The 13,491-nt window shown below is 56.9% G+C and overlaps 2 protein-coding genes across 2 annotated transcripts; one reads left to right on the top strand and one right to left on the bottom strand.

Moving 5' to 3' along the window:
- Positions 1 to 420: 420 nt before the first annotated feature.
- Positions 421 to 941, bottom strand: INS49_004600 (uncharacterized protein; the record flags this gene model as incomplete). The annotated part of the gene is made up of 3 exons (XM_043165388.1): positions 421 to 641; positions 709 to 715; positions 786 to 941. 3 exons carry the CDS (start codon positions 939 to 941, stop codon positions 421 to 423), a joined length of 384 nt encoding a protein of 127 aa, XP_043018103.1.
- A 1,116-nt stretch (positions 942 to 2,057) lies between these two features.
- On the top strand, positions 2,058 to 12,535 carry INS49_004599 (uncharacterized protein; the record flags this gene model as incomplete). The annotated part of the gene is made up of 4 exons (XM_043165387.1): positions 2,058 to 2,672; positions 2,743 to 2,985; positions 3,036 to 7,831; positions 7,900 to 12,535. 4 exons carry the CDS (start codon positions 2,058 to 2,060, stop codon positions 12,533 to 12,535), a joined length of 10,290 nt encoding a protein of 3,429 aa, XP_043018102.1.
- Positions 12,536 to 13,491: the final 956 nt, after the last annotated feature.

Below are 13,491 nucleotides of genomic sequence, written 5' to 3'. Positions count from 1 at the left end.
CAGGCCGTAGAATCGGCCGCCACCCGTCCACACTCTCGCCCCCAACCCGATGGCCACGTCCTTGGCCACGCATGTCTGCATCTGCTGGTAAGGCGATTGCGTGCGGCAGACAGCGAGAGCCCATGTCTCGACAGGGGATGGGCGGCCCTGAGATGCATGCTCGCTCACTGTCGAAATCTGTTGCTTAGATCTGCACGATACCAGCATACGGGCACACACACAGTACTGTTTAAAGTGCACACAGCCATCGTTTCTGGCCCTTAGTTGCACAACCGAGGCTGAGGTGAGCTCGGCCTCGATCCCGCTCTGACTGAGTCCCTTCTCACCTGGCCGGAGCCTGTCGTCATGGCATGGCAGGATAGCCACATCCTGTGGGCACTTCCAATCTCACGCGCTCGCACCACCAAGGGCAGAAGATCATCAGGTCCCTTCTGAATGCGCATGTTCCGGGTCGACCCTGAGGTCGACGTTGAGCTTGGGGTTGAGGTCCGGGCCCAGGTCATGGACGTTGTTCGCGCCGCGGCGCCACGAATCCGCCATCGACGAAAGTCTTCGCGAAGACGGTGGAATTCCGGTCTTACGTGCATGCTCAGGTCCATCTTCAGCGCCGGGCCTCCGCCACAGGACCTTTTCCAATGCCCCTGGTCACACCAGCAGCAGCATCAGGAGCAACAGCACCAGCGGCATCAGCGTCAGCAATAGACCTACCTAGGTACTGCACGCATCATCAGCAGCCAACACCTCGCTCTTCCATGTCCATGCCCACCAGTACTACAGGTACCCACCGGTTCTACCACCCTGGTGCCTGCTAGCAGCCAGACGCGACCGTGTGCCCAGGTATCCCTGCGAAGCCCACACCACCGCTGCCGCGGTCCCTCAACGGCCCGCTGCGATTGACCTCGAGGACCGTAGCGGGAGTAGTCTAGTCTTTGTCCTGGCATCTCGACCACCACGTAGCCGCCATCAGCAGATGCTATTGTTGGGTGCAGGGGCGCGGCACCAACTGCTCGGCAGAGGCAGAACACCGCAAATCTCTGGTTCGCTCTCCGCATGAACCGCCCGGTGCAGGGTGGGGAATGCAGAATGCAGACTGCAGAATGCACTCGATACTGTACACTGCGCTGTGTTCTGTCACTGCACCGCGCTGCAGGCAGCTCAGCTCAGCACAGCTCCGTGTCTGCTGGGCGTCATGTCATCTTGAGAAATTGAGAGACACCTCGTGAGGCAGGGCAGCCACCCCGCCCAGCTCAGGACACACATCCGTTGTCCATATACATACGTACACACATACCAGCCCAGATTACATGGTGCCTGATCTGTATCACCTCCTGCCACCCACTGGAGTGACATTGACACCTCGGGATCCGCTTCCACCACCCACATCGACACACCAAGACGGATCCTTTCTCACGTCTCTGTATTCCTGCGCCGCCTGTCGCCTCTCCTTCTCCAAGCGGTCCCTGGAATCCTCCTTCTCTGCCCTTCCCCTTCTGGTCAAACCTCTCATCAGCTGTCAGTCCCTTGTCAGCCGTCTTGTCACTTTTTTCTCACCAACCTCCCACCAAACCCAATCTTGCTGACATCCTGCATTAGACTTTTTTTTCCCTCTCTCCTACTCTCAACCTTCGTCTCCCATTCTTCCGACAGCTACTCTACTCTGCCTCTCTCCCTTACCGCCCGCCTGACGTGCCCACTGACGCCTTTTCCTATCATCCATGTTGGCATATCAAACTGATAGCCAGCCGTCTCCTTTCCGTTATTTCCATCTGGGCCTAGGCCACTGTACTATACCAGAGATACCCAGCCTGTCCGTTTTTGTTTGTCTGCAGCGCTGTGTCTTGCAATGACCTGCCAGTCGATCCAAGGCCAACAGTCTCCGCGTTGCTTACCCTAAACTCACCTCACCTTGCCTGCGCTGACGCGGTCACTCGCTATCTTGCTGTTGGCATTGCACGTACCCCTCCCTGCACATCCTTGTACCCTAAACCCTCGTGCACGATATTTCTTCAACTCAACACCATACTCATTCGCATTCGACGACGCCATTCATACTCGTCATGGCAGACGACCGGTCGAGAGCCAAGCGGAGCTCTCTGCCTCGGATCGACACCACTTCCTTATCTGCCAGGCAGCCTGAGCAGCGCGCCGGCACCGCGGACGACAGCAGCCAGCAGCAACAGACTCGGCCCCGCACGCTGGAGGACCGCATCCTCGACTCCTTTGCCAGCTCCCTATCATTATCTCCGGACAAGCTTCGCGAGTCCTTGTCTGGTCGTAATGGGGATCAAGAGTCAGCTGCGACGAACGAGGGTGCGCCCTTCACCAAGGCTTTCGCGGAGGAGGACGTTACCATCCAGACCAAAGTGATAGCCGGCTCCAAGACTCTTGCTGATGTGGAAACTCGCGTGATACCGTACTCTGCACATTCCCTGCATGGTTCACTTGTCCAGCTTGACAGCAACGACCATGACCATGACCACGACCACGACCACGACTCTTCTTCGGAAGACGAGGACAGCGAAGGGCCCGAGGTCGACATGCGCTCGGCATCTGTCATGATTGCCCCGGAGAAGATACATCGAGCCAGCCGCATGGATTCAAATCGACTACGGCCCAAGCGACAGGAGCCCCACGGACACTCGCGGAGCGCAAGCGCCACATCGGCGACACCAGTAATTCATCTTGACAAACCGAGCGAGGTTGAACTATTCCTCGGTTCAGAAAATGCAGTATCAAAAGTAGTCGTTTCTGAAGCCACGGGCCGGCCTCTTTGATGAGAAACTGGTCGCTTGCCTGACACTAAGCAGCATTCCGCCCCGGGAACCGGACTCCCCCAAGGTCGAGCTCGTATCACCGTCGCAGATGTTCTTCGCCGGTTCCCAGATAGCAACTATCAAGCATAACCTCATATCATTACCAACCGTTGAGGCAAAGGTCATACCAGAAGTGTGGGTGCCCCTGGACGACCTACCTTGCCCGACTCTGGTGAGATCGACCGCAGGAAACTTCGCACATGGGTGCAGAATGCCAATCAGGACGTCTACGAGAAGGTCATGAGCCTGTGCACTGATCAGCCCCTGCAGCCACCGGCCACCGAGATGGAGAAGAGTGTACAGAAGTTGGTCGCGAGAGTACTACAGGTACCACCAGATCAGGTGGGCATGAACTTCACTTTTGCGCAGTTCGGAGGTGACGAGGTCACCGCAATGGCACTCGTCACAAACGCGAGAGTTGAGTCGATATTCTTGGAAAGCCACGAGATCCTGCAGTCGAACAACACGCTGGCCCACCTTGCCACCCTGGCTACCCAAAGAGGCGGGCTGGCGCACAAATGGGCCGCCGAGGAGGAAGAGAAAATCGCCGTCGACGGTGAGGACAGCTCGCCGTACCATTACTTCGAACTCTCGCCCATGCAGAAGCTGTACTTCAACACCACGATGGGCGGCGACTTAGTCAGCCGCGCTGCTGCTGATGGGAGCTATCGCTTCAACCAGTCTCTTCTGCTACGCGTGGCAAAGTGCTTTTCCGTGCAAGACATCTCAGCCGCTACTGACGCGGTTGTCGGACATCACTCCATGCTGAGAGCAAGGTTCTCCCATGTTCGCAACGAGTGGATCCAGCGCATATTACCTGAGGTCGACAGTTCATACTCCTTTACGCACTACACCGTCAGCACGAATGAGCAGCTTGAATCCGCGGTCCACCAGGTTCAAACATCCCTCGATATTGAAGATGGGCCTGTTTTTGCTGTGGCACATTTTTCTACGGCGGACGGGCACCAGATGGTATATCTAGCCGCACACCACCTCGTCGTCGATCTGGTGTCGTGGCGGCTGATCATCCGGGACCTGGACGAGCTCCTCCAGAGCGGCAGCCTTTTGTCTCAGAGGTCAATGCCCTTCCAGAAGTGGACCGAGTTGCAGAAGCTGGACGCACAACTGCCCTCGGGTGGGCTGCCTTTCGAAATCTGTCCAGGAGACTTGAGCTACTGGGGTTTGTCTGATGCGCCAAATACGTACGGAGATGCCAACGAGGCCAGCTTCTCGCTGACCGCGGAGCTGACTTCTATCCTGGAGACGACCTGCTGCCAAGTTCTGCAGACAGATGCCGTGGATATCTACGTTGCCGCACTGATGCTCTCCTTTGCACAAACATTCCCTGACAGGAATGTACCAGATATCTGGAATCAGGAGCATGGCCGCGATCTTTGGAGTAACGACATTGACATAACTGAGACGGTTGGGTGGTTTACGACGCTATGTCCCCTGAATCAGCAGATCACCCCTGCAAGTGACTTCATCGATAATCTGCGGCGCATGAAGGACACCAGACGGGCGGTTCCGCACCGGGGTGCACACTACTTTGCCAGCAAGTTTTTCCCTGGCGACAACGAATGCTCGAGCGGAATCGATGGCACCAGGCGGTGGTCTCCGAATTTTCTCCAGATCGCAACGCGTGACTGGCCCATTGAAATCCTTTTCAGTTATGCCGGAAGCTTGCAGAACCTCGGAAAGGACCCGCTGAATGGCGATGGTGTTCTCGAACAGATGATCCTTCCAGGACGTACCCTCGATTCGCGCACGTCCGACATTGGCCCTGCTGTGGGACGCATCGCTCTTTTCGAAGTCAACACCACAATCGATCAGGGGTCCGCCAAGATCAAATTTCTCTACAACCGAAACTCCCTTCATGCAGACAAAATCACTGCCTGGATCAACAACTATGAGCATCTCCTCCTCGAGGCCATTGGCCGTCTTCGCTTCCACGAGCCGGAGCTCACACTGGCTGACATCCCGCAATTGTGGGCCACGGGCGTTACGTATGAGGGTCTGGACAGATTGAACCGAGTGATCGTTGCGGATCTGGGCTTGAGCAGCGTCAAGGATATCGAGGCCGTATTTCCACTGACACCGGTGCAGCAGAGTGTTTTGGTGTCCCAAGATCGTCAGATGCGCCTCCATGCCGGAGGAGCGGGCGTCCACGATAGCTATAACTACGTGCCCAACCCGAGTAACAACGGAAACGCGAATGCCTGCCATATTCACACCATGTACGAGTTCGCAAGCTCAGATGGTGCGCCAGTTGACCTCGAGCGGATCTGTGCAGCATGGGGTCAAGTCGTCGCCAGGTATCCTGCACTTAGGACCGTCTTCATTGACAGTGTTGCCGAGAAAGGGCTCTACAACGCTGTCATACTGAGACGATCGAGCCCTAACATGCTCTTCCTCGATGCGACGCCCAGCGAAGATCCCGTCGATACCTTGAACAACCTTCCTCCGCTAACGGCCTTCCCTGCACTGAAGAGTGTTCCACGGCACCGACTCACAGTGTGCCACTCGCCCATGAAGACTGTCATCAAGCTGGATGTCTCCGCGGCTCTGTGTGACATGATGAGCGTGAACACTCTCATCGCTGACCTGAGAAGGGGGTACGCTACAGGACGAGCATTGCCAGTGACAAGTGGTGATGCCTCGGTTTTTTCTTATTCTGGTTACCTTGACATCCTGCGCGGATTGGATCGTGACAGGAGCATCGGCTGGTGGCGGGATACGTTGGCCAGCGTTACGCAGCCATGCGTTTTCCCAAGGCTGGATTTCTACTATGGCGGTGAGAGCAAAGATACAACGGCCTCTCGACGATACGACAACGCCCATGTAGAAATCAACGACGTCCCCTTCTTCAAGGTTGCGGAGTTCGGGAGAGCGAACAAGACGACCACAGGCGCGATTCTGAGGCTGGCATGGGGCTTGGTACTGCGGACCGTCACTGGCAACAGCTCCGTCTGCTTTGGCTACAGAGCTCCCGGACGATCAGCCACCCTAGAGGGAATGAGGGCTGCGGTGGGTTGCTTCGCGAACACCATCGCTGTAGCTTTCGACCTGTCACCCTTCAAGCCTCTCGCCATCGTCTTGAAGCAGATCGAAGACGTGTACAACGCCGCCCTGCCACACCAGCATATCACCATGGCCGAGGTCCGACACGCACTCGCGAGCGGAAAGAAAGGAGTCGCCGTTGATGTCCAGCTTTTTAATTCTGTCTTATCCTTCACAGAGGAGCCTTCAGATCTGAACAGTCGCCTCGGTTCTCGCACGAACTTTGAATTGCGAAATGTGCTGAACCACGAAACAAGTGATTACGACTTGACCATCAACACTCGCTTTAGTAACGCCACGGGCAGACTGGTCGTCGATGTTGGACACTCCATTCTTTCCGAAACTCAGGCGCACAACATTGCGAACACATTTGGCAGAGCTGTCAGCGCCATCATCAAGTGCACAGTGCCATCTGCACACATCGGATCCCTTGACCTGTTTTCTGACCGCGATTATGCCCAGATACTTAACTGGACTACACCGGCCGACAAAGACTCCCAGAATCAGCAGAGAACCCTTCTGCATGAATTGGTATTCGCGCAGAGTATCACCCGCCCCGACTCAAAAGCAATCTGTGCACACGACGGCGACCTTACTTTCCTTCAGGTCGAAGTCCTCTCGCACAGACTGGCACACGTTCTCCTCGAAGCTGGCGTGGTACCCAAAGGAAACACTAAAGCAGCCATACCAGTTATCCTTGACAAGTCCAAGTGGGCCCCTGTAGCCCTCCTTGCTGTTCTGAAGGTCGGTGCGGCTTTTGTGCCTGTGGATGCAGACGAAATGGGCTTTGTTGCAAAGATTGCGGAGCAACTAGGTTCGAGCTGCCGGGTTGCTGTCGCGTGCACATCCGCTGCTGAGGCCCTGGACAATGTCACGGAACCAGCGCCTCTATTCGACCGTGTGGTTCGCCTCGACGATGCCCTCATGAAGCGACTTGAGCGCGACGCGCCCGTACCTGGGCAACTGCTTCCGCCTAGCAAGCCCGAGGATGTGGCTTGTGTCTACTTCACAGCGACGTCCTCCAGATCAGTCCGCGGTATCAGCTTCACGCATGCATCGTTATCAACCGCGTTCATCGGACAAGGGCCTGCAGCAGGAATCAACAATACGACACGCGTGCTCCAGCTGTCAAGCTTCAATGTCGATGTTGCACTGGCCGAGATTTTCACGACGCTTGTCAGTGGCGGTACCATATGCATTCCGACCTCTAGGGACAGGTACAACGACTACACCGGTTGCGTGACTAGGTTCAGCGCAACCTGGAGTTACATGACGCCTTTGCTCGCCCGAAAGCTCAATGTTGACCTTTTGCCGTCCCTTAAGACGGTATGTTTCCGCACACGTGGGCTCGATGAGGATACATATGCCCCGTGGCGCGGTAGGAAGAGGGTCATCATGGCGTACGGTGCACCGGATGTCTGCCCTCTGGGAATTTCTTTCCTGGAAATCCATGGCCCGCATCACTTGAAAGCCATCGGACGACCGATCGCAGGCTCTGCATGGATCGTGTCTGGGGAAGATCACAGAAACCTCATGCCCGTTGGCGCTGTTGGAGAGATGGTTATCGAAGGACCAACGCTGGGCAGAACGTTCCGACGGTCATACTTGAGCGGCGATCACGAGGACACCCGGGACGTAGCAGAAACGCCGGTGTCTCCCGAGAGTCGCAGTCCCTTCTCTGCTGCAAATGCGCAAGGCCATAGTCGTCATCGAAGCCTTGATGACACTGTGGCGTCGGACGAGCAGAAAGAGAGCAAGAAGCGCTATTACAAGACTGGCCACAGTGTGCGCTACATTGAAGGTGGACTAATGGAGTACGTCTCGTCTAAGCGTGACGACCTTGAGATCAATGGGCGCATAGTCAATCTTGCCGAGCTTGAACAGCAAATCCGTCGGGCGCTGGGACCGGGAGTCGATGTGATGGTTGAGGCGCTTGCCTTCAAGGGCGAGCGAAGCAGGTCCCCAACCTTGGCGCGGCTTTCCTTGAACTAGGAAGCGATGGCAACACAGCCCTTGGCCAACACAGTCTCGACCTGTCGAATCTTACACCTGAGATCAAGCATCGTGTTTTTGTCTCCAGGAACCTTGTGGAAAAGGCCCTGTCTGGTGTCGTACCCGACTTCATGATCCCCAAGATCTTCATCCCTGTCCGGCACCTCCCGACAACATATTCGCTCAAGGTCAATCGCCGCAAGCTGCAGAAGGTCATCAAGGGCCTCTCCCGAGACCAGCTGCTCGAGTTGGGGAAGGAGGAGAGTCCAAAGCAAGTGGAGAGTGTCAACGCCCTGAAGACACTGCCACTGAATGAGCTTGCAGACAAGGTCAGGGCCGTCTGGGCCAGGGTCCTCGGCGTCGAGCAAGGTGCGATCGACACTGCCAATGGTTTTATCAAGTCAGGCGGCGACGAGATCTCGGCCGCTGAGGTCGTGGTCCAGTGCAGAAGGGAAGGAGCTGCGGTTTTCATCTCTGATCTCTTGAGTGATGTTCCTCTGGCTGAGATCTGCAGGGCCGGCAATCGCTATGAACTTGCTGCCGGAGATGTAAGTCTTTCTGCAGAGGATAACTCATCCATCGAACAGGCCGTAGATGCGTCCGCCGAGATAAAGTACGAGGAGACAAGCAGCCCCAGCGCGGCGACGGCCCCCGCCCCTCAAGTCATCGAAAAGAGCTTTATTGAGGGCACTCTCGCGCCAAAGCTTGGAATCGAACCCATCCTGATCAGAGACGTTGCCGAAGCGACATCAACACAGATTCGGCACATTGAGACTGCCATGCTCACTCAGGGTCCTCAACGGTCCTCGTCCATTGCGCACGGACAGGGCCCGGCAAGTATCAACTACTTTGTCTTCCACTTCACAGCCGCCAGCTCAACCACCTCAGTGTCTGCGCGGCGCATTGAGGAAGTTTGCCAGATTCTGGCATCTGTACACCCAATTCTCCGCACCGCCTTTATCCCCCATGTGGAAGGTCAGACAAGGAAGGTGTACCAGGCTGTCTTGAAGAACCACAGTGTTGACTTCAAGAGCATCCCAAGAGTGCAAAGCTGGCGCCTTAATGCAGCGGTTGAGAAGGAGATCAAGCGTGATCGCGAGAAGTTGCAAAGCAGGAACCAGCTGGATCTGTTTGCGAGGCCGATCACCAAGTTTATGTTTTTAGACGCCGGCAAGACGAGCACTCTCGTGTTGAGACTGTCACGCGCGCAGTACGACGATGTGTCGATTGGGTTGCTTGTGAAGGACCTGAAGAAACTGTATGACGGTGGGCAGAACCCACCTCGCCGCCCTGGGTTCGCGGATTTCGTCCGCGAGGCAGCACTTGCGAACGTTGGCGGAGAGGCAGAGAGGTACTGGCGCGGATTGTTGGAAGGCGCGCAGCCAACGTGCGTGGTGCGGCATCCTAAGCCGCCGAAGCTGAGCAGTGGAGTTCGCACACTGCGAGAAACGGTGCCGGTCAGCTCCACCGCCATGGGTGGTCTTGGCATTGGCTTTGATACGGTACTCAAAGCTGCGTGGGGGATGGTTCTCGCCAGCATCTCGGGCACACCAGACGTTGTCTTCGGTGAGGTTGTGGAGGGCTGCCACTCACGGCTACAACACCATCTCGGACCCTCGAGCGTCAATCGCGGCGGTGTCCTCGGTCCCACCTCTACCATCCTGCCAGTGCGCGTGCGATTTGCCGACTCACCGACGAGCCCGCTGAACTTACTCAAATGCATTGCTGAGCAAAGATCCTCCGGTGTGCCATACGAGAATCTCGGCATGATGGACATTATCGAAAAGTGTACCCCGTGGCCTTACTGGACGCGAATCAGCACGGTTGTACAGCACCGTACGGATCCGGAGACGGTGTTTGTAGACGATGGACGGACGAAGAGTTTCCGACTTGGTGCGGCGCTCTGCAGGGTCAGTGTGATGGAGAGTGACGTTATCGATGTGGCGGACTTCGTTGTGAAGAGCGTGGTTGTGAAGAGGAAGGTCGGTGCAGGGGCAGCTGGCAACACGGCGGGTGGGAAGCTGCCAGGGGCGACAAGCTGGAGGGAGGAGGAAGAGGATCTTGAGGTGACGGTATCTTTCCCGGAGCAGTCTGTCCCCGCCACGCTCGCCCAGGAGGTTTTGAACAAGGTTTGTGGCTACGTTGGCATGTTGACAGGCTTCAGCATCATGCAGTCTGTCGTGCCGACCGCGGCTCAATACTCGACCTTGACGAAGCAGATCCCGCTCCCGCTGCCCGTATTCGCGAACAGCCCCACGTCTGCGACATTTGGTCAAGGAGTCCAATTCTCGAACCCCTTTGGAAGTGGAGGGTCCTCTGGTGTCAACTTTGCCCAGCTCGAGGGCAAGATGTCACCTGACCAGACAACAACGATCCAATCCACCATCGAAGACGCTTGGCGCAGTACACTTGATCCTCGCACCCTCGGTGTGCCTGAGGAGCATGTTACGTCCGCTGCATTCTACGATCTGTGGGGCTCACTGATACCTGCCGCACAGCTGGCCGACTTCCTGACCGAGACGATCCCCGAGCGACTGGTCGGAGATCTGACTACCAATGTGTTTGGAGGCAATCTGGACGGTTTCCGCATCACTATGCAAGAAATCGTTAACCATCCCACCATGCTGGGCCAGTTTGAGCTGGTCGTCCGCAAAGCCTTTGGCGGTGAAGCCCGCGACAGGTCTGGCAGCTTCAAGAGCGCGTCGAGAACCAACAGCCTGCCGCACGTGGTCAGGAAGAGCAACAGCTTGACCAACGTGGCGAACGCAACTGGGGCTGTGCGTAAGAGCACCAGCAACAGCAACCTTGGACCAGGACACCTCAACCGCGCGGGCACAGTCAGCACTTACGAGCCGTCGAAACTGGGCCATAGCAGGACACGGAGCGACTCGACGACAAACACGGCCGTGACGGGCTCATCCACTGGATCACCTGCAGCGGCATCGAAGTCAATCTTCCCGAGCCACCCAGCTGTGCATCCGCCTATTAACCAACGCGGTGCCCAGCCTGTACAGCGTCAACACAAAAGGAGCGATAGCAACGCCAGCACCGCTACTCACACGACCGCTCTGACAGATGTAGTCAGTACCGCACCGGGGAGTAGCAGTGGCAGTGTAATCACAGCACCGACGAGCGTCAGTAACACCCCTCCTTTGAGCATTACGAGTCCTGGATCGTCGAACCCCAGCGAACTCCCGGGATCGGCTGTCCATGCCTTGCGCCTGAAGCGCTCGAACAAGAGTCTCAAGTCCAACCAGCCCGAGTCTCCGATTCTTGGGACCAACATGATGACCAGCCCGCCACTGGTGCAGGCGGGCTTTTCAGCGACCCGGAAGAAGAGCAACCTTGGGCTGGGAGCCAGCCTGCGACGGGTAGCAAGCACGCTGAGGCCGGGAAGTGCAGGTGGGCATAGCAGAGAAAACAGCAAAGAGAACATCCTCGCCCGCTCCAGCACCAACATGCGGTCGCCCCCGCCACCGCCCCCGATTCCTGGCCCGAGCCTCAAATCGAATGGCAGATCTACCTCGTCCGGGAGTGACATGAGTAAGGACGCGCCCCTACCACCGGTCTCACCGTGGCTGAGGGTCCAGAGCATGGCGCCCCAGTTGCCACCGTTCCCTCCTTTCACACCCGTCACGGAGGACACCTTCTCCGTGAGCGGCAGTGCCGGTGCCAGCCCGGATTTGAGCCTGGGACAGACGAGCGCAGGGACCTCGCCGGACCTGAGTTCTGAAGCAGCCGAGCCGCAAAGCGACGAGAGCGGGGAGACAATCGTGGAGCCCAAGGCCGCCAGGAACAGCCAAGGCGGACAACAAGACGGGCAGCTCTCACGGGCGGGGTCGTGCGGGTCGATGACGGAGGGCTCGAGCGCAGAGGACGTGGACGAACACATCGACGACCACCAAGAGGCCGAGAACGACGAGGAAAGCACGCTCCGGCCGCACCAGGCGCAGAACCTGAAGTACCTGTACAGCACGGGGCTGCAGCCACCACCACCCGTACAGCTCGAGCAGCCGCCGCCGTCGCCTGACAGCCAGCGCCAGTCCCAGCGCCAGTCCCAGCAGTCCAAAGCTAGTCCCTACAGGGAGACGTTCTACATGGAGGAGGACGAGGAGACGGACGACGAGGAAACAGAAGAAGTGGAGGAGCACGCCGAGGCGCCGAACGACTCGCAGTACGACTCGTACGAGGAGTTTGACGACGCGCCCGAGACGCCGCGGCAGCCCTCGTCGCGGCCCATCACCATGATCCACTCGCCGCTGCAGTCGAACAACACCAAGAGGGACGAGCCGCCGATGCCGGGCTCGATCCCGCAAAACTACCAGCAGCAGGAGATGCAGGACTCCCCGACCATCGTCGAGCCACCAAAAGCGGTGGCGGCAGCAGCCGCATCAGCATCGGGAGGCACGGACGTGATGGACTTCGCGGCCATCGAGGCGGCCGAGATGGACGACATGGTGTCCCCGCTCACCCCCGTGGAGCGGGCGATGCTGTACAAACAGCAAGGGATGGGAGCCCGCGGCTCGAACCACCACCGGTCGGGCGGCGGCGGGCGGGCGAGCCATAATAATGGCAACAACATCAGCCCGATGACGCCGGGGTATGGCGTTCCCCAGGCCCAAGACCATGCTGCTGAGCAGGAGATGATGGGCGGGTTTCATGCCATGTGAGTGGCGTGAGGGAATTAGGGAACCCAAATTGAGGGTGTATAGAATCTTGTGTGGCGGAGAGAAGGGGATGTTCTTCTTTTTCTGGCATATTTGCGTGTTACATTTTGCTTGTTATTACGTTTTGACTTCTTTTCTTGGGTTTTCTTCTTCCTTGTTTTTTTCGGTATAAGCCTGGAATCTTGGGTTCTTTTAGATCTATCTGCATATCCAAGGGAGTTTGCGTCGGGCTGTGATGTAATTAATGCATGGGATGATATCAAGTCTTGTTTCTTTTCGCCTGATTTCTGGGGAAACTTTCGAACTTATTGGTCTTCCTGCTTGTCTGTTTGTCTGTGTCATGGGGATTTCCAATTGTTTTCTTGGTACACATACTACCACCGTCTTGCAACGCGAAAAAGAGTGCACTCCCCCGTCGGCAAGACGTCGATCGGGCGGGTTTCTAGTTTAATACCAACATCTCGACCGTTGAAACCAAATTTTTGAACGTTCACCAAGTGCTTGCTTGCCATTTTGAATTCATTCGATTGTGAACATGGGATGGGTGACCCCCTGTGTTGTCTGATATCACTCTATTTACGTGCCGTAGGCATTAAATGCTGAAAATACATCAACTTCCGTCTCGCCGTCCAGGCTGGTTGGTTGGGAATGTGACTCCCCAAACGACCTGCACCCCCGTCTCTCTGTAGCTCTATCCATCTACTCCTCGTCGTGAGTGACCAGCAGAGTCGACGCCCGCTAGTTCGCAATATCATAGGTCTCATCCGTCTTCTTGCATCCCATGTCAGTACGCCACGCTAAGTGCAAGCTCCCGTACAAATATGTGTTCTTCCTCCTCCGCGCCTGGAGGGGCTGCTCATCCCGGTCCAAGCTGGCTATGCAAAGAAAAGAAGATGGCGGAGAGCTTCCTGCTGCTCCAGTATCATTCGTGATGCCCCCGAGACGTCGCCCGACGCCCG

The sequence above is a fragment of the Diaporthe citri genome (assembly GCF_014595645.1).
Source record: "Diaporthe citri strain NFHF-8-4 chromosome Unknown scaffold_12, whole genome shotgun sequence".
NCBI lineage: Eukaryota > Fungi > Ascomycota > Sordariomycetes > Diaporthales > Diaporthaceae > Diaporthe > Diaporthe citri.
Note: the sequence above shows the minus strand (reverse complement) of the source record. Positions and strands in the feature narration are given on the sequence as shown.